This window comes from Bicyclus anynana, chromosome 24, assembly GCF_947172395.1.
Source record: "Bicyclus anynana chromosome 24, ilBicAnyn1.1, whole genome shotgun sequence".
Lineage (NCBI taxonomy): Eukaryota > Metazoa > Arthropoda > Insecta > Lepidoptera > Nymphalidae > Bicyclus > Bicyclus anynana.
This window is the reverse complement of record NC_069106.1, coordinates 3,404,062-3,426,616: the sequence shown is the minus strand read 5'-3', so window position 1 is coordinate 3,426,616 and position 22,555 is coordinate 3,404,062. Positions and strand designations below refer to the sequence as shown.

Genomic DNA, 22,555 nt, shown 5'->3' with positions numbered 1-22,555 from the left:
CTTAATACGTTCGCTGCGGCACTGATTTTTCTATAGTTTCCCCTTGTGCGCTACGAGGTCCATCGACCTCGTAACTCTTGAACTTGCTAAAATCTCATTTATTAAATACTTTAAGAATTTAAAGTACGAGGTCAATTGACCTCGTACCGCAGCGAACGTGTTAAGATGTTTGTTGATTGCCTGAAACAACTTTTATAATAAATGATAGTTGACTCAACATTCCACGTGGCGGTAATCTCGTGAGCAAGGTTCAATATTTTCAAGTTAAGTAGATAGTTATTAATAATAATTTATTATTTATTGAATAAATACAGTTTGATGATTGTTTTTTTTTATTTATTGATTATCTTAAGCAGCAGGATGCAGCAGCGAGGTATCTCGTGACAAGAGAGACATAATTGTCGACTGTAAATCGTAAATAATCGTAAAAAAATCGTGATGAAATCGTAAAAATCGTCTCTGTCTCGTTATGATAGAACGAAAGACTGCGTTATAATTTTTTCCGCTACCGCTATTTTTCTCTTCCCGAGATAGTATCTCGATGACGAATCCTGGATCTCATCACCATCATCATTAAGAACCCATATTCCACATAAAACAATTAATGATAAACAATAATTACAACACAAAACATTATTGCACAAAATCACTAACGCGTCTGGCAGCGTGACGGTGTCTACGCTGCCTAACAAACAATTAAGCTCCAGTCATCAAATACACTCTTATTTATACCAACTGACACTGATCTCTCTCCTCGACAATAACATAAATAATGAATGTTAATACCATCTGTATAATAGAGGATCTTGTATCATTAGCCCCATTTAATTGTCACATTTTGTGTTAAAATCAAAATAACTGATTGACTTACCACTGGACCACATCACAACCCATATTCGGCTTATTATTGAGCACGAGTCTCTTCTCAGAATGAGAGGGGTTAGGCCTTAGTCCACCACGCTGTCCAAATGCGGATTGGCGGACTTCACACACGTATATAATTAAAAAAATTCTCAGACATGCAGGTGTTCTCATGATGTTTTTTTTCTCCGTTTAAGACACGTGGTATTTAATTTCTTAAAATGCATATGAAAAGTTGAAGGTGCATGCCCCGGATTCGAACGTACGCCCGTCGCCCGATCACATCCACTTATCATGTCTCTCACAAGTATAAGTATAATTCAGCTAAATTAAAAACACTTAGGATGTAAAGGTGCTGACAGACTTGAGCATTCACTTGTAAACGAACATCGAGCATTCGCCGTTTTTATATTTGTCGAACCGAACAACGAGCCGAGCCAAGCATAGAGCCAAATATTGCTACGAACATCTTGAGAATTTGCTTTTTTTTATAGTTTAATTTAGGTTTTATTAAGACTAGTGGACGCCCACGACTTTGTCCGCGTATAATTCACTTTTTTCACGAATCAGGTGTAGTAGTATGTTAGTTAGTAACTCCCTCTATTTTCTAATGAATGGCTTATTAAAACCGGTTAATACGTTCCAGAGATTAACCCGGATTAAATCGCTTGGCTGTACATCATTGGCGGTAGGGCTGTAACTAGCCACGGCCGAAGCCTACCACTAGACCAGACAATGACAAAAATGAGTCAATTTTGAAATGATGTAATCTTAAACTACCCCGAGCTTGAAATCGAACTTAGTACTTCTTTGTTGATTACCACAGGACTACCAACTGCGTCAGAGAGGTCTTCAATGCCTTAACTTTCCTGCTATTATTTAAATTATCCCACACTGTATGATTGACACATGTTAAACTAATGTATGACGCAATGAAATTATTAATTTAAATATTTTTTCTTCAAAAGTACTTTAAATTAAATGTCATATTCTATCTTGAAAAAGTTTGTGACTGAGTTGGAATACTCCAACAGTTATTACGTGAGTTATAAGTTTGAGACACGTGATATTTAATTACTAAAAATGCACTTGCACAGTTGGAGGTGCATGCCCCGGATTCGAACGTACGTCCAATCACATACACATATCACGTCTCTCACAAGTATAAGTATAATTCAGCTAAATTAAAAACACTCAGAATGTAAAGGTGCTGACAGACTTGAGCATTCACTTGTAATTGAACATCGAGCATTCGCCGTTTTTAACCGACTTCAAAAAGGAGGAGGTTCTCAATTCGGTCGGTATTTTTTTGTTTTGTTTTTTTTTTTTTTTTTATGTATGTACACCGATTACTCAAAGACGCCTGGACCGATTTCAAAAATTCTTTTATTGTTTGAAACGGTATAGTCCCCATTTGGTCCCATTGCCATCATGTCAAGATCTGATGATGGAATCCTGGAGAAATTGAGAAGAACTTTCGAAAATTGTATGGGTGTCTAGTGTGTTCGTAAATTTTTCCATTTAGTACTTTTAAGCACTACAATTTCATGAAGGTTTAAAATCGATCTGATGATGAAGCCATAAAACAGACGAAGGAACTCCTCGGCGATTTACAGCAGTTACCTTGTGTTTGGGCTTGATTAATTTGTATTAATGAGAACTTTCCACATAGATAGGTCGTGACTCTCATTTAGGGGTTTGGTGATGAAGACCAAGGACAATTAAGGGAACTCCTTAACAGTTTACAGTAACTACCTTGTATTTGGCCTTGATTAATTCGTATTGCTGAGAACTTTCTACCTAGATGAGTTGTGTCTGTTATTAGGGGTCTGATGATGAAAACCAAGGTCAATTAAGGGAACCCCTTAGCGGTTTACCGTAGCTACCTTGTGCTTGGGCTTGATTTTTTGAATTTCTGAGAATTTTGTACCAAGATGGGTTGTGACTGTCATTAGGGGTCTGACGTATTTGTTTGAGATGAAATTTTACACTAAAAATGAAAAAATAATAAAAATTTTAATAAAAAAATACAACCGACTTCAAAACCTAAAAACGTACCCACTAAACTAAAAAGGGAAAATAACATCATAATATTTTTTACTTGCTGATCAGTATGAAGGCGGTGCTTAGCCGGTGTTCTCTTAATTTAAGCCATTTCTGACAGGACCTGAGGAAGACAACACTGTCTGCAAAATCTAAATGTATGAGTTATTCTTACATGGCTTGAATTAATACATCACCGGCTTAGCACCGCCTTCATACTGATCAGCAAGTAAAACATATTATGATGTTATTTTCCCTTTTCAGTTTAGTAGGTACGTTTTTAGGTTTTGAAGTCGGTTGTATTTTTTTATTAAAATTTTTATTATATTAGTCGAACTGAACAACAAGACGAGCCAAGCATAGAGCCAAATATTGCTACGAACATCTTGAGAATTCTAGCGAACACTCTTTTCGAGGCTCGTCAAAAGATATTCTTCATGAAGGTATTTTACTTATTGGTTATGTTAAAAAAAAGAAAAAGAAAAATAGACGATGTTGGCAATCTAATCTGTTTCGTCTAAATCTGAGGGCCTAGTGGCAGTTTGATACTGTGACGTTCACGTTAACGTAAATATGAATTTCTAAGAAATTGAAACAGCGCCATCTAGTGGCACTACTGCACAACTGTTTCAATTCCACATAACTCCCACTAGGCACACTGCTCGCTAGAATGCTCGCCAGATCGCTCGATAGAATGTTCGCTAATATGTTCTCGTATTTCCCTGTAATGTAACATTCGCACGAATGTTCATTACAAGTGAATGTACAAGTCTATCAGCACCTTTATGAAGGAAGTCTGTAATTTTGGAGTATAATACTTACATAAATGATGTCAGTCAGTGCACGTGTCTTGTATATGCAAGTAGGTAATATGGCGAGGAAAATACATAACATTTAACATTGAAAGTGTTTTTGAGTTGTAATTAAATAATACAGTATGTTGTAATGAGAAACCAAAGCTGATAGTGTTTTAACGATTCAATAATTTTGAAAATAATTTGATTAAACAGACTTAAAAAACGTGAGTTTTTTCTGTGTAGTTTTTTGTAATAATTGCTTGTAATTTAAACTACAGTGAGTGTTTTTCATTATAGTGATACAGAATAATAAAAAATTTAATAAAAAAATACAACCGACTTGAAAACCTAAAAACGTATCCACTAAACTAAAAAGCGAAAAATAACATCATAATATGTTCTACCTGCTGATCAGCATTTTCATGTGCATCGGTTGTATTTTTTTAATTAAAATTTTTATTATTTTTCCATTTTTTAGTGTAAAATTTCATTTCAAACGAATACATCAGACCCCTAATAAAAGACACAACTCATCTACCTATCTATTCAACCTATCTATGTGAAAGTTCTCATCAATACAAATTAATCAATCCTAAACACAAGGTCACTGCTGTAAATCGCCGAGGAGTTCCCTCGTCTGTTTTATGGCTCCATCATCAGATCGATTTTAAACCTTCATAAAATTGTAGTGCTTAAAAGTACTTAATGGAAAAGTTTACGAACACACTAGACACTCATATAATTTTCTAAAGTTCCCCTCAATTTCTCCAGGATTACATCATCAGATCTTGACATGATGGCAATGGGACCAAATGGGGACTATACCGTTTCAAACAAAAAAAGAACTTTTGAAATCGGTCCAGGCGTCTTTGAGTAATCGGTGTACATACATAAAAAAAAAAATACCGACCGAATTGAGAACCTCCTCCTTTTTGAAGTCGGTTAAAAACGGCTTTACTTACGTTTCGAACCTTTACGGGGTTCTTAAGTTATAAGTTAATTATATTATTATACTAGCGGACACCCGCGACTTCGTCCGCGTGGATATCAATGTAAATTTTCAAGCCCTATTTCACCACTTTAGAGTTTGAATTTTAAAAATTTTTGAATCCCATTATATTTCGTATTTGTTTCATGATTTACGAACAAATTTTTTAAACCGTAATTCTATAAATGAAGGACTTTCCATACAAACTTTCAACCCTTATTTCACCCCCTTCTAATTTTATTTTCGCAATAAAAAGTATCTTATCTCCGTATTATGGTCCTAAAACGTGCCAAGTTTCATTTAAATTTATTCAGTAGTTTCAGCGTGAGGCCCGAATAACAAAAAGACACGGACAGACAGACAAAATATCAAAAAAAATATTTTTAGCTTCAGTATCGACTACATGATGCCCCACAACAAAAAAATTCAAAATATCTTCAATGTACAAAATGTGCAGAATTCGTATTATAAGTATAGATTCTAGATGGCGCTAGTAGTGCTCTATGCCACGGTAACGTTTGGTGTTACAAATGGTATACGTAAAATCTCAAATTGCGAATAAATGTACAAAATTCGACCAGTTTAATTATTAGTATAGATACAAATATATATAGATATAGATATAGAAGATAGCTGTAGCTGGGGGGGGGGGGGGGGGGCATTTAATTCAATTCAACAGGGACTTCTGTAGGATCCTCATTCTTACGATGTTTAGTAATTAAGTTTTGCCATTGTTTAATTTAGTTTTTAACCGACTTCAAAAAAGGGAGATTGTAGGCAATTGCTAACTTGTAGAGAATAAAAAAAAAACTGACCCGAGCTGGGAATCGAACCCAGAAGTTGTCTGTTGATTACCACAGCACTACCAACTGCGTCATAGAGGTCTCCAATGCCTCATTTTTCCTGCTATTATTTTATTTTTTCCCACACTGTTTATGACTTTTTTTTCTTTACAAATTAGCCCTTGACTACAATCTCGTCGTCATCAACCCATATTTGGCTCACTGCTGAGCTCGAGTCTCCTCTCAGAATGAGAGGGGTTAGGCCAATAGTCCACCACGCTGGCCCAATGCGGATTGACAGACTTCACACACGCAGAGAATTAAGATAATTCTCTGGTATGCAGGTTTCCTCACGATGTTTTCCTTCACCGATTGAGACACGTGATATTTAATTTCTTAAAATGCACACAACTGAAAAGTTGGAGGTGCATGCCCCGGACTGGATTCGAACCCACACCCTCCGGAATCGGAGGCAGAGGTCATATCCACTGGGCTATCACGACTACAATCTCACCTGATGGTAAATGATGATGCAGTCTAAGACGGAAGCGGGCTAACTTGTTAGGAGGAGGATGAAAATTTCCCCTTTCGTTTTCTACACGGCATCGTACCGGAACGCTAAATCGCTTGGCGGCATTTCTTTGCCGGTAAGGTGTTAACTAGCCTCGGCCGAAGCCACCAGCCAAAAATTTAAATATTTTTTTTCGAAAAGTACTTAATTTGAATAAAATGTCGTATGCTATGGTGAAAGAGTTCAGGACTGAGTCAGAAATACTCCAACAAATACTAAAACTAAAACTAAAATAAATAAATAATTATAGTTGCGAAGTTTTTTGCACACGTATTTTTTTTTTAAATTTTCAATTTAATGTTTGTTACCTCTTAACTTCGTCATTTCCTAACCAATTTAAAAAATATATTTTTTTGTTTGAAAGTCCAGTCCAAGTTACTTCCAGATTGGTCCCATTTCATTTTCATGAAAATCGGTTAAGTAATTTTGTGCTAAAATGAAAATAATGATATTCCCCGTACTGTGTCGCTTTCGCTCACTATAGACAGACTAGGACACACTTAAAACAGAAAAATAAAATCAGTTTAACAAAAATATTTAACTTCCTTCAAAATCACAAAAATAAACTTAAAAGTCAAAAATAATATCGTATGTGCTGCCTTATGATCACTTTCAAATTTATTTTTGTATTGGATAGAAGCAGGCGTTACTTTGCGGAAGTTCATCATGAATATATAATAACTAGCGGACGCCCGCGACTTCGTCCGCGTGAAACTCGATGTAAACTTTCAACTATCCCTACCCTACCCTACCCTACCCCTTCCCTACCCTACCCCCAGCCCAATCTTAACTCCATAATATCCTTGTAATTATTAAATAATTTATTTTGATAAGTATTTCAGTTTAGTAGTATAAATAATGACGTAAACCTAAGTATATAAAATTTATATTATTTAAAACACTAAAGGTACTATATCTGCTATAATATAGAAGATAGATATATGGTGTCGCGGACTTTTTTGTAGAACTTTTAAAGGTACATAAAGCCTCCATACATTGATTTCAATTTTACACAATGAATAAGGCAGCGCATGCGAATAAGTCTGTTTATGATGAATTTCGGTCTGACCTGTATGACAAAAACTATGATAACTCTGCTAATTTATACGATACCTATATAAAATATAACCTATAGCACTCCTCAATAACGTAGCTTTCTACTGGTGAAAGAATTTTTGAAATCGGATCAGTATGAGAGGGGTTAGGCCAATAGTTCACCACGCTGGCCCAATGCGGATTGGCAGACTTCACACACGCAGAGAATTAAGAAATTCTCTGGTGTGCAGGTTTCCTCACGATGTTTTCCTTCACCGTTTGAGACACGTGATATTTAATTTCTTAAAATGCACACAACTGAAAAGTTGGAGGTGCATGCCCCGGACCGGATTCGAACCCTCCGGAATCGGAGGCAGAGGTCATATCCATTGGGCTATCACGGCTCTCAAAACGGCTCAAAATGTAATATGAACATTTTAAAATATATAATAATGAAATAAATTAGACATGAAGGAATCAAACCTTGGACCACTCGGTCATAAAGTCATGTACAAATATCACCGAGATTTAGCCACGTTATCTATGTAAACCGAGTCTTATTGACAATAGCTAAAGATTAAGTATTACTCGTAGATACTGTTATCATAATTGTAAGACCCATATCCTCTTTTAGTCTTATTAAGTACCTACGGCATTACATAAGAGTTGATTCTTTCTGTTTAAATACTATTCGTGTCTGTGTCAGTGGCGAAGGATGGAATTTTGATGAAGGTAAGCCGCCACAAAGACATTGTTTTTTGTTATTATTTTTCTTTAAAATTCTCTCACACTTTTTTGCTATAATTGTAATTAATCCGGGGGAGAGGCCTGGTTATTCCTAACACAGATCCATAAAATCTAGCTAGGACAACCAGTTCTTGACCTTCAGAAAATTGTTATACCTTTTTGCGTGATTAATAAACGATTTAAAGAAAAGGAAATCATTTTGATCCAAAATAGGAAATTCCTCAGTGCCTGAAGACAAAAGTCTTTGAACAGTGCGTGTTGCCAGTGATGACCTGTGGTTCCGAGACTTGGTCGCTAACTATGGGCCTCATAAGAAGCTCAGAGTCACACAGCGGGCGATGGAATGAGCTATGTTAGGAGTATCTCTGCGTGATCGAATCAGAAGTGAGGAGATCCGCAGAAGAACCAAAGTCACTGACATAGCTCAACGCTCAACTGAAGTGGCAATAGGCGTTGGGGCACATAGTTCGAAGAGCCGATAGACATTGGGGTCCTAAAGTGCTGGAATGGCGACCCCGCACTAATAAGCGCAGTATTGGTCGACCCCCACCAGGTGGACTGACGACATCAAGCGAGTCGCAGACATTCGCTGGATGCAGGTGGCTCAGTATCGTGATGTTTGGAAGTCCCTACAAAAGGCCTATGTCCTGCAGTGGACGTCCATTGGCTGATGTGATGATGATGATGATGAACCTTGCGGGAATCGGCTTGTTTGGACCCTTCGCCGCTGCTGTGTATGGATAATTAAATACCCAGACAAGGGATATGTTTTCCGTGTATAAATGTAGGTTTAATGCTTTTGGTCGTTCTTGTAGGTACCTATATATTTAACGGATTTCCTGTGGTGTGTCTTTAGATTTTGTCTCACTTGTAGGAGTCAATGTATGTATTAATTCTATATATCAGCCTCCGTGGTGCAGTGGTATGCGCGGTGGATTTACAAGACGGAGGTCCTGGGTTCGATCCCCGGCTGAGCCGATTGAGGTTTTCTTAATTGGTCCAGGTCTGGCTGGTGGGAGGCTTCGGCCGTGGCTAGTTACTACTCTACCGACAAAGACGTACCGGCAAGCGATTTAGCGTTCCAGTACGATGTCGTGTAGAAACCGAAAGGAGTGTGGATTTTCATCCTCCTCCTAACAAGTTAGCCCGCTTCCATCTTAGACTGCATCATCACTTACCATCAGGTGAGATTGTAGTTAAGGGCTTACTAGTAAAGAATAAAAAAAAAATAATAAAAGCCTGGCTGTCCAATGCCAAAGCTAGCTAATCTTCTTGCCACCATTCCACGTGGACATGATTTGTATAGTTATTAGGCTTGGTTAGCTAAAGAATACATTAAGGAAATTAAGGTAATTTATTCTAAAAGCTATACAAATCAGGCTCTCGTGGAATGGTGGTAATAATACTGGCTGCATTTCCGCGCTGGACAGTCAGGCTAATCTTTTGCGCAAAAAATAAGCTTAGCTTAAGCTCCACGTGTTCTTTCTCTAATAATAAGACTTTACATTATTATCTGTACTTATAATAAAACTAGTCAAATTCTATACATTAATTTCCAATTTGAGATTTTACTTATACCATTTGTAACAACAATCTTTAGTGTGACATAAAAGACGCCAGCACCATCTAGAATCTATACTTATAATACGAATTCTGTACATTCTGTACATTGAAGATAATTTGAAAATTTTTGTTGGGTTTATATAATCGATACTGAAGCTAAAAATATTTTTTTTTCGATTTTGTCTGTCTGTCTGTCCGTGTTTTTTTGTTATTCGGGCATCACGCTGAATGAAATCAAATGAAATTTGGCACGGTTTACAACCATAATACGGAGAAGGTTATAGGATACTTTTTATTGCGAAAATAAAATGAAAAAGAGGTGAAATAGGGGTTGAAAGTTTGTATGGAAAGTCCTTCATTTTTAGAGTTAGAGTTTTAAAAATTTGTTCATAAGTCATGAAACAAATACGAAATAAAATGGGATTCAAAAATTTTTAAAATTCAACCCCTGAAGTGGTGAAATAGGGCTTGAAAGTTTACATTGATTTCCACTCTTGGCGAAGTGTCCATGGTTGCTATGCGATGCAAGATGTGATGTTTCTCCTCTTTTGGCGATTGGTTGTGCGGTAACACTCGGTTGTTGTGTTTTTGGTTGCCACCATCACTAAGTCCGCCCGCCCGCCCGCCCTAGAGATGTAACCTGGATTACTTGGATTTGTCATTACTCCTTACGAGTCTTTTTATCTATATTAATATTATAAAGTTTGCAATGAATAGGCTCTGAAACTACTGAACCGATTTGAATAAATCTTTCACTGTTGAGAAGCTACACTATCCCCGAGTGATATAGGCTATATTTTATCCACGTTTTCCTACGGGAACGGGAACTACGCGGATGAAACCGCGAGGTTCTGCTAGTTGTTTAATAAAATAACAATACATGGATTCGTTCGTCGTTATCAACCCATATTCGGTCACTGCTGAGTTCCAGTCTCCTCTTAGAATGAGAAGGGTTAGGCCAATAGTCCACCACGCTGGCCCAATGCGTATTGGCAGACTTCACACACGCAGAGAATTGAGAAAATTCTCTGGTATGCAGGTTTCCTCACGATGTTTTCCTTCACCGTTTGATACACGTGATATTTAATTTCTTAAAATGCACACAACTGAAAAGTTGGAGGTGCATGCCCCGAACCGGATTCGGACCCACACCCTCCGGAATCGGAGGCAGAGGTCATGTCCATGGATACTGTAACCTAAATGAATTAACGAAAAATGGCTGAGTGTTTAATTTGTATTCGGTAGAAGTGGTTGCGAAAGGCATACCAAAATATTTCTATAATCTGTTTGAAGGCCTTGACCAAGAAGTTCTTCATAAGAAAGGGTATCCCAAAACTTTAATAGTAGCACCGTATCAAACTTGGCTGGGCAGGAGAACAACACGAACAGGGAAGGGGAAGTATTATCTGGGTTCGATTCCCGGCTGGGCCGATTGAGGTTTTCTTAATTGGTCCAGGTCTGGTGGAAGGCTTTGGCCGTGGCTAGTTACCACTCTACCGACAAAGACGTACCGAAACCGAAAGGAGTGTGGATTTTCATCCATCTTAGATTACATCATCACTTACCATCAGGTGAGATTGTAGTCAAGGGCTAACTTGTAAAGAATAGAAAAAAAAAGTGTTATGTAACAAGTAACAAAGTAACAAGTCTCGGAGTTTTCTCAGATAGACCCGGCATCTGCACAGTCGATCCATAGAATTATTATCTGTATCTCAGTATGGTACATAATTTTTTGCATTTTCCAATACGTCTTTTTACACAATCACTAAAGTATAATCAAATCAAATCAAAGTTAATTTATTTAAATTAGGCTTCGTTTACAAGTACTTTTAAAACGTCAAGTTACGTCATGATTTAATGGTTATAAACTAAAATTTAAAGTTATGTGGGTTCCAAATATTCAGTACATTCAGTTATTTATGAAAACAAAACAGTAACACATATGGAGTTCCCAAAACTAACAACATGTCTGTAAATAATTCGTAGGTTAATTAATAAATATACTTGTTACAGATATATTATGAAGCTTAATTTCATTAAAATAACCGGATGGAAGCGTCAGGTGCTTATTGTTACATGTTGTAAGTAATTTATATCATAATTATCATAATCATCATCATCATCATGACGCTATTCTCTAACGAAGTTCTTGCAACTTGATAGAGTATAATATCAAAGTAATCTCTATATCTCTCCTTCTAACACGATACTGTAGATATATAGGCATTTTAACAGTAGCCTGTCAGTATATATATAACAATATAGTTTATGTAAGACAAAATATTAATTTGTACAAACGAAAAGGAGATTTAAACCCACGTCTTACTAGACACGGGCATAAGTTAGTTATTTCTGCATATCGTCTCCAAAGAGTTAAAAAACCTTTTGTGGGTTTGGGTGTACTCTTCTATAACAAGATCCCCAAGACTGTGATGGACTTGCCAATGCACAACTTTAAGCAATGTGTTAAAAAACATTTACTTAGTCGAGGTTACTACACTATTGATGAGTTCCTTAAAGACAAAGGTGCTTGGAGGCCATTGGATCAGCTTCCACCTTCACACAGGAAATAAAACTATAAGAAATTGTAATTTAATTGTTATCAAATGTAAATTGTAATACTGTATGACTTTTTCAAAAGAGCAACTGTTGAGTTTCTTGCCGGTATCTTCTCAGCAGAACCTGCCTTCCGAACCGGTGGTAGAATCTTTACAAATAGTCAACTGACGTGTCAAAAGTGCTTGTAAACTGAGCCTACTTGAAATAAATGAATTTTGAATTTTGAATTTTTTGAATAGGTACTCTTCCTACGCGAAACCTGTTACCTGGCAAAGCCACAATACTTAAAACTCTATAATAGCTTAACATGCTGTGATAGGAGCCTTGAAATCCAGAGGGCGAATAGTGCCAGTGAATTGGGATCTTACTAATAAGTAGAGATGCGCCGAGTAACACTTTTGCCGAGTAACGAGTACCGAGTTTTACTCGGTTAAATTTTTTTTCAACCGAGTACTCGGCCGAGTAGCTCGGTTCAATCAAATTTCTATTTCGCGCGTAAAAAATTGTTTATTTCAAGTAGGCTTAGTTTACGAGCACTTTTGAAACGTCAAGTTTGACTATTTGTAGTGACTCTACCACCAGCTAGGAAGGCGCAGTCTCTTGTTAAGAAGAGAGGGCGAAAAACTCAACAGTTGCTCTTTTAAATGAAAAAAACATTTTAATTTTATTTAAATTTAATCGAGATTTTAAAGGATTTTCTAAATTACTAATAAATACTTTTTGATTAACACTGTTTATTTAAATTATATCTACCTAAATAATGCTTTTCTTAAACAAAGTTTACTCGGCATTCACCCACCGAGTTATTCGGCCGAGTACGAGTATCAAAAAATCCGCCGAGTACGCCGAGTACCGAGTATCAACCGAGTACTCGGCCCATCTCTACTAATAAGTGAACTATTAGATTGCGTGTATTTTTTGTAAATATTTTCTTTATAAACATTAAAATTTAGTAATTTGTAAAGACTTTTTGTTTATTTTGTTCTTATGTATTTCATTGCATCTAATAAATTATATATGTAATCCCAAAAAACAAAGAAAATGAATGCCATATGCAAATGTAACAGGAAACTATTATATGCAGAAATATCAATTAGGTATTAGGTAGACATTATCCGCAGAAATATAAATTAGGTATTACGTGTTAGTCGCAGTAAAAATTACAAGTAAGAGTCGCCGCACACGAGCCACAGCCACAAACGCCGCTACAGGAAGCAAGAAGTGGCCACAAAAGTAGCTGAAGCGCGCGACAGCCACTTGTGGCCGGTGGTCGACACTTGTGGCTGCGGTTTTAAGCCTTACATGCAGTATCATGATCGCGCGAGTGGCGTGTGGCGGTATTTTGTGTTGGCATTTAGGGGCCGGTGAGGGCCACAAGAAGCGAGCAGCAACGATTGTAAGGATCGATCGAAGGATCAATCATTGCACCCTGGCAGAAATAAAAGAAAATACAATTTTTAATGTTTTCAATTATACAGATATACGAATTTACTTTAATTCTTTTGAAATATATTCATTCTCTCCCTAGAAATGCAACACTGATATGGGTAGTAATGGTAGATTTATGCCATTTTCAACACAGTGGTCGTTTTGACGTTTGCTGTCAATAGTCATGTCATAGTTGCTATATGGGCACCATCTTGATTTAACTCAAACATTTGGGTTATAATTTTATTCATTTCTTTTTATTTAGTTAGATTTGTTCAATTATTTTAATTGAAATAAAATCCTTGTGTTTTTTAAATTTAAATAAATATGCCGGTAGCGGCGTTTGTGGTTGTGGCCAGTGGCCCGTGTGTGGGAGCCCTTAGCCGCAATAAAAATATAAGTAAAATGCATTGTTGTCAGTTAGTCATCATTACTTATACTCGTAGGTGTATAATGTATGTGTTTTGAACACATTTTTGCACTGTTGTTGTTGTTGTACAACATTCAACAAGGTCGACTTCTTTTATTCACATACAAGTAGGTTTTTTTTCATGCGATAACTCGTTTAATTTGGGATGTATAACCCGTGCGCATTAACTTAACAAAGGTTTAATTCTTAAATAGTTTAATCATACTAAAATAATGCGTATTTTTTGTTTATTTGATTTTTATTGAGTTGCTAGCTGCGTTTGCTAAAAAAATTTTAACATTAAATACTGGATTGAATTATTTTATTTTCTCGCAATAGTAGTGAAAAGTATAGTGTAACACGCGGGGCTAAACCCATTATAAACTCGGTTTCTATTTAGGCGACCCTCGCCTTACGGCTCGTGCCCTAAAAATACCTCGTATATAATGGGTCTTTTTAACCCCTTGTATATTTTTTCACAGCTTCAAGGGACTGTAGACTATGTATGTGACAATGTAATGTTTATGAGGCAAATAATGCTAATAAATAAAAGACTGTTGAAATAACAACTATAAATAAAATTTTTGATTTATTTTGAACCTTAAAAAGAAAGTATTAAAGTATTTTAATTTTTTTTCAGTGTATATAGGACAATTAGTTTTAGGCTTCACAGTTGCCTGGTCAGGCGTCACACTACCCAAGCTTCAAGATCGTGACCACTCACCACTTAGTGAACCGTTAAAAGATGCGCAGCTTTCTCTAATTGCTTCCTTGTTATATGTTGGATGTATACCAGGTAATACTACTAATATTATAAACGCGAAATGTTGTATGTTTGGATGTTTGTTACTCTTTAATGCCCCAACTACTGATTAACGCCTAAGCTACTTTTTATACCGAAAAAAAACAATGGATTCTCGAGATTTGCGAAAACCTGATGATTTTGATGGTATGAATGTCTGTTACTCTTTCACACCTCGGCTACTGAACCGAATGACCTGAAATTTGAAGTAGAGATAGATTATAGTCTGGATTAACATTTAGACTACTTTTTATTCTGGAAAATTTCATGGTTCCCGAGGGATTTGTGAAAAACTAAACCGCGGATGAAGTCGCGGGCGTCCGCTGGTTCATCATAATTATCAGCTTAACGGCCCTCTACAATGACAGGCCTCTTTTTTAAAGGAGAGGGTATATGGAGTTAAAGACCCATCACGCACAATAGGGATGATGACAGGTTTTTTTTTAAAGAATATTTGCCATATCTTTTTTAAATATGACCAATATTCCTATTTCCCTCCAACTAGTCGGGAAACACTATTAGGAGTGGGTACGACAATAGACCAACGGGGCGGGGATCGAACCACCATCCCTCGACTATAAGTCCGACGACTCTAACCGTTGAGCTATTGAGGCTAAATTAGGAGTATGCTAATAGTAAAGTAATTTTATAAAAGTAACAGGATCTGCGATCAATAGTTTCGGAGATAAAGGGATTTAAATCTGCTAACCATTGGACCAACCAGCCCCTGTAACCAAGTGGCACGTCGACTCTATTTCTACGATCGCTAACGCTTCGAAAACTAGAAAAATGTATGGGAATGACATTTGTTATCGACAGATCACGTGATCAAGATCTGTCTGATATCAATTTACGTAATTGTTGTTAGTATAAATCTTGAAATACAAATTATAAAAAAAAATATAAAAAATTTGTTTATGCGGATGACGTTTTTTTTCTCTTCATCATGTGATTAAACATTGAATTTTCTGATTTTCCAGGTCCGTATGTAGTGGGATGGCTGTCAAACATCAAAGGTCGGAAGCCATGTCTGTTTGCCGGCGGGGTTATACTCATCATAGCATATATAATTTTGGCGACGACCAATAACCTCGCCATGTTGCTATGCGGTAGAATACTGAGCGGCTTTGGGATAGGCATCGTGGGTGTTATGAATGTGGTGTACATTGGAGAAATTGCGTTAGTATGTCATTGTTTATCGTAATCTATACTAATATTATAAAGTTTGTTTGTTTGATTGAACGCGCTAATCTCTGGAACTACTGGTCCGATTTGAAAAATTCTTTCAGTGTTAGATAGCTCATTCATCGAGGAAGGCTATAGGCTATATTATCCCTGTATTCCTACGGGAACGGGAACCACGCGGGTGAAACCGCGCGACGTCAGCTAGTATCCTAATAATCGTAATCCTACTAATTTTCTTTTTTTTTTTAAAGAATACTTGCTATTTTTTTTATAATATGACCAATATTCCCAGTCGGGAAAGACTGTATTAGGAGTGGCTACGACAATAGGCCAACGGGGTGAGGATTGAACCACCACCCCTCGGTGATGAGTCCAACCACTCTTACCGTTGAGCTACTGAGGCTGTGTAGTGAGTTTGTATTAATGTATGTACATTTGGATAGTTGTTTGGATGTTTGTTACTCTTTAACGCCGCTACTACTAAAGCGATTTGGCTGAAATTTAGAAGGGAAATAGATTATAATATAGATTAACACATAGACTACTTTTTATCCCGGAATAAACCATGGTTTCCGAGGGATTTGTGAAAAACTAAATACCACGCGGACGAAGTCGCGAGCGTCCGCGAGTGTTATAAACGCGAAACTTTGTATGGATGTTTTTTACTCTTTAACGCCGCTACTACTAAAGCGATTTGGCTGAAATTTAGAAGGGAAATAGATTATAATATAGATTAACACATAGACTACTTTTTGTCCCGAAAAAATCCACGGATTCCCGAGATTTGCAAAAACTTGATGATTTTGATGGTATAAATGTTAGTTACTCTTTCATGCCTTGGCTACTGAACCGAATCACCTAAAATTTGAAGTTGTTTAGTGGCAAGGCTAGTGCTATAGAAACTACATATACAAACTAAAGTTTACTTTATATAACCGATATTAAAGTCTATTTTCTTATAATGGAAACACATTAGCGTACATCTGCATATATGAGGACACGCTTACTATTGCTAAAAAGTTAGCTTTAGAGCGTTCTATATTGTGTGATTATTGACCATACTATTATAAATTTTACTCTGGATTAACACACAAGCTACTTTTTATCCCGAAAAAGTCCATGGTTTCCCGAGATTTGTGAAAACTGATGCTTTTCATGATAAGAATGTTTGTTACTCTTTCACGCCTCAACTACTGAACCGAATTAGCTGAAAATTGGTATTAAGATATATTATAGTCTGGATTAACACATAGACTACTTTTTATCCCGGAATAAAGCATGGTTTCCGTGGGATTTGTGAAAAACTAAATTCCACGCGGACGAAGTCGCGGGCGTCCGCTAGTTTACAATATTTAACGTAACACAGTAAAAAAATAAACATCGATGTTTTCTTTCACAGGTCAACAAACATCAGAGGTATTCTGCTAACGTTGATGGGTCTAACTCAGACGTGCGGTGCAGTGATTCTGTACACCGCTGGTTATTTCCTTTTATATCCCGCCACCAACTACGTCGCTATGGTACTATCTGCCGTATTTACTCTGGCAACACTTTTTATACCTGAATCTCCAATATTTTACATTTTGAAAGGTGCGTGAGTTATTCGTAAGTTTTTGCGGTAATTTAAATAGAGTAATTTGAAAAATTTGGAAAATCCAAAGCACATAGGACAGTATATAGGACTGCATGTCATTCATTCAAAGAATTCAGTATTGTTACCGGATGTTATCAATATTCCATCAGCAGGATACAGTCTGTGACACGTGACGAACACGATGTCAATATACCAACTATTGCATTGACTAGTCTATAAATACAAGCCTCTCGTGACAGCCGGACTCAGTCTAGTATTACAGCGATAGCAATAGGGCACTAAGTAGAGACAGTACAAAATTAAGTGAAAGTAATTAATTGAGTGAACTAATTAGTGATTAAGTAAGTAACTAGTGTGTGCGTGTACATTACACACACTCTTCTTTTTTAATTAACTTTTGCTAATTTAAAAAATAAAAACCCGCCAACCCGAGGAGGGGGCATTTTAATCAAACATAAATTATCATTTCAAAACTCAGAATGAGAGTAGTTGGGCTAAATCCACCACGCTGGCTCAATGTGAATTGTCAGACTTTACACACATAAAGAATTAAGAAAATTCTCAGGTTTCCTCGTTTTTTTTCTCCTTCGCCGTTTGAGACACGTGATATGATGAAGTGAAAATAACGTGTTTTGTATTATATTTAAATTGACATTGTTAAAATTTTAAAAAGGACATAAATAAATGATAGAAAGAAAAGTTAAGAACAAAATAAAGAAGTACATACTGTAGTGTTTGCACACACTCTCTGGGTGATCGGTTGATCACTCGGGTTATCACATCCAGTTGGTTGAACACTGTATCTACTTAGTACCTCGTGGTACGTACTGCTGTAGCACCAAAGTGCAACTAACTCCCTCTCTTGTCCGAGGCTTGTATTTATAGACTCATCTATTGACAGTCTAGGCTGTTGACATATACTACACATACATAAGTAATTCAATTTAATTTTAATGATGATAGAATTATATAAAAAGTATTAATGAAATACAAAAACTTAACAAACACTTATTGTATATTTCAGGAAAAGATGAAGCTGTAACGAAAATATTAAACGAACTAGGCAGAAGTGAGGACATAGAAACCATAATGGCATCCAAAAAACTATTCCAAGAAACCACAGCAACAAAAGATTGGCTCGAACTTTTCACAGTACGAGGGAATAGAAAGGCTTTGATAATTGTTCTTATTATGAACATATTACAACATTGCAGCGGCGTTATGGTGGTTATATTCTTTGCTGGAACCATTTTCGAAATGGCTGGCTCGACCACAGAGTCAAATTTGTCTATGTTAATTATAACAGCATTTCAAATAACCGGGAGTTTGATAAGTCCTGCATTGGTTGAAAGGTCGGGACGGAAGCCTTTGATGGTTGTATCTTGTGCAATATGCTCTTTGGCAATGGTAAGTTTTGACGGCCTCAGTGGCGCAGTGGTATGCGCGGTGGATTTACAAGGTCCTGGGTTCGATCCTCGGCTGGGCAGATTGAGATTTTCTTGATTTGTCCAGGTCTGGCTGGTGGGAGGCTTCGGCCCTGGCTACCACTCTACCGACAAAGACGTACCGCCAAGCGATTTAGCGTTCCAGTACAATGCCGTGTAGAAACCGAAAGGAGTGTGGATTTTCATCCACCTAACAAGTTAGCCCGCTTCCATCTTAGACTGCATCATCACTTACCATCAGGTGAGATTGTAGTCAAGGGCTAACTTGTAAAGAAAAAAAAATAAAAAAATAAACAGACCTAAAAGCCAGTTTACAGGGCGCGTTGCGTCGTCGCTACGCTCGATTGCAGTTTAGTTGTGTGAGCGTTGCGTCGACGCAGTGCATCGTGTGACAACTATGATTATTAGTATGTAAAACGACGGAGCGTCAGCGTTGCGTCGACGCAACGCGCCGTGTGGACTTGCTCTAAGTAAACTAGAAAGATAAAAAAAACCGGCCAAGTGTTATCGGGCCACGCGCAGTGTAGGGTTCCGTAGATAAAGTTAGCACTTTAATCCTTTATGTAATGCACAAAAATACCGATAACGATACCCCACACTATAGGATAGACGATAAAAAATTCATCCTCACTTTGCATGTAGGGAAGGAACCCCAAATTTTTTTTTTCTTAATTTTCTTTATACCACTCTATTTTTAATGTTTAATAGGCGTAATTAATATACAGACCCTTACCAAATCTCATCTTTCTAGTTTAAACAGACTCTGAGTTATCGTCCTGACAACTTTATCTTTTTAATTAACAACGGAATTAGTATGCAATTTTCGATTCCAATTTCGTTTTTTAAGTTGGTCGTTGGAATTTCATTATGTATCCTACTTGCATGATTTTTTTCACGTAAACAACCGTTTAGCCAGTAGATGGGGGGGGGGGGGGGGGTTAGACACTTGACTCTAACAAAAATTACATTAGTAATTATAAGAGTTCCTTGTGGACCTACGTAACCATAAATGCCAAACACAACTCCTTGGCACTCTATTCAAGTAGTCACATTTGCAAATTCAACCTTAAATTCAATCCTTAAAGTTGAATTTGCTCTACATTTGAGATTTTATTGAATATTGGATGGGACTATATTTAGAGGCCTTTAGGTATAAATTTCTTTACAAATAGTTCTAAAACTGTCAAAGCAAAATTGGCCAATTTTTAAGTGAAATTTTTTACATGATTGTGCTTTTTTCGTCTAAGTTTGGCTAAAAATTTGGAAAAATTTACTAATGAATGGTATAATTTGTTACAGTATTTACTTGGATTGTACTTCTATTTGCACCGTTCAGGGAACATAGTAGCGAGTAGTATAAAGTGGTTCCCGCTTGCAGCACTTATATTGTTTTTCATTGGATATGATTTTGGTAAGTTAGTTCAATAAATAAAAATACTAGCGCTGTTACTTTATCCACGAGAAAATTAAAGAAAGTCAATGTATCGGAAAAGGTTTGCCTGGTACTGACCACGCTGGGCACGCGGGTTATCCCCACACTAGAAAGCGTAGTGTTAGTCCCGTAAGAAAACGAGGATAATATATATCTTATAGCCTTCCTCGATAAATGGGCTATCTAAAACTGAGATAATTTTTCAAATCGGACCAGTAGTTCCTGAGATCAATCATCGAACAATGCGTGTTGCCAGTGATGACCTATGGTTCCGAGACTTGGTCGCTAACTATGGGCCTCATAAGAAGGCTCAGTCACACAGCGAGCGATGGAATGAGTTATGTTCGGAGTATCACTGCGTGATCGAATCAGAAATGAGGAGATCCGCAGAAGAATCAAAGTCACCGACATAGCTCAACGAGTTGCGAAGCTGAAGTGGCAATGGGCGGGGCACATAGTTCGAAGAGCTGATGGACATTGGGGTCCCAAAGTGCTGGAATGGGACCCCGCACTAGTAAGCGCAGTGTTGGCCGACCCCCCAACAGGTGGACTGACGACATCAAGCGAGTCGCAGGGATTCGCTGGATGCATGCGGCTCAGTATCGTGATGTTTGAATGTCCATACAAAAGGTCTATGTCCTACAGTGGACGTCCATCGGCTGATATGATGAAGGCAATAATGAAGTTTAAGCCGTGGTAAATTTGTGAGGTTGACAGGCCTTGTAGACATGTGGCACGTCGATTCTCTTTCTACGAACGCTAATGCTTCGAAAACTAACAGCATGGGAATGACAGCTGATCCGATAGCTGAGCTGTCGATAGTGAATGTCGTTGCCATACATTTTGTTAGTTTACGAAGCGTTAGCGTTTGTAGAAAGAGAATCGACGTGCACCATCAGAAAGGCCAGTATGTATATATTAGTTAGGTACTAGAAACATTGTACGACTACAATCTAAATAATTGTACGTACGTGAGGTACGATATTTTGATTCTTTGTATTCTTTTTAAATCCTATTAGAATTAAAAAGGGTATAAACTATCTCGTGATGTTTGGAAGTCCCTACAAAAGGCCTATGTCCTGCAGTGGACGTCCATCGGCTGATATGATCATGATGATGATGATAGATATAGATAGATAGACTTAAGTAGGGAAATTCAGTCGAAAACGCGTCAATAGGACTTATTTTATACTTATGTTTCAGGCCTGGGTATAATACCCAACACTCTTATCGGGGAGTTATTTACTACTAACGTCAGGAGTAAAGGATCTGCCGCCGCGCTAACAGGCTCATGGTTAGCGGGGTTTATAATCACCACGGCATTTGGCTCTGTATTGGACACCATAGATTACATAGCGTTCTGGATATTCGGTACCACGTGCCTTGGCGCCATGGTTTTTACGATATTTTTCGTTTTGGAAACCAAAGGGAAAAGCTTGTTGGAGATTCAGGAATGTTTGAATAAGTAATATTGCTTAGGGTTAAAATATTTTTGGTACCTATTTATTTATTTAATAAATAAAACTAGTTTTGTTGATAATCTCTCATTTATTTATTGACCTGCACATGTTACTTAAGTTTTTAAAATACTTAAAAATATAGTTTACAAAACTAATTAAAAAGTAGATTTTAATAGTTTTTATATTTTATGAAGATTTTCTTAAAGAAAAAAAATAAAAACGCCTTTTATTTCCAGTACATAAATACAATTTTGTGAGAATGACCTACTTATTAAAAAAAAAAAATTAGTATGCATTTTTTTGGTATTTATTTAGAAAAACCTCTATTTTGCTGGAACCCCCCTCAGATAAAATCCAAAGATTTCCATTTATTCCGGTCATTAGCGATTTGTAGCCATTGTGGGCCTGCATTTTTTTTCATATCATCGTTCCATCTAGAGTATGGTCTACCTCTGTAGCGTTAAGATTTTCCTAATAGACAACCAAAAACTAGAGTGTTTGTCTATTAGGAAGAGCTTTCTAGAATTTTTTCTGCATCTTTGAAGTCGGTTAAATTTTTTTTTTCACCCGCACCTTATTTCGAAGACATCATAAGGATTGCATGCGACTATACCTATAATATTATTTCGAAGAACATTAATTGAGTTGATACAAAAGTAAGTCAAGGACTTAAAAAAAAAATTAAAATAAAATAAGTCTGCTTTGTAAAATGATATATTGAATACGATGCCTACCTGCAAGATATAAAAAGAACAGGTTCTCATAAGATACATATTATATTATATTTTTTACATTTTAAAATACCCATTTAATGTAATTATTACTGAATAAGAATATATAAATTCTTTGGTAAT

General features: G+C 36.8%; 1 protein-coding gene across 1 annotated transcript; it reads left to right on the top strand.

The window, feature by feature from the left end:
- The first annotated feature begins 3,751 nt into the window (after positions 1-3,751).
- LOC112045408 (facilitated trehalose transporter Tret1) lies at positions 3,752-21,781 on the top strand. Its single transcript, XM_052888950.1, has 8 exons — positions 3,752-3,766; positions 11,401-11,468; positions 14,424-14,579; positions 15,566-15,764; positions 17,170-17,360; positions 18,389-18,771; positions 20,109-20,220; positions 21,445-21,781. The coding sequence occupies exons 2-8, from the start codon at positions 11,408-11,410 to the stop codon at positions 21,708-21,710; spliced, it is 1,368 nt and encodes a 455-aa protein (XP_052744910.1). The 5' UTR covers positions 3,752-3,766; positions 11,401-11,407; the 3' UTR covers positions 21,711-21,781.
- Positions 21,782-22,555: the final 774 nt, after the last annotated feature.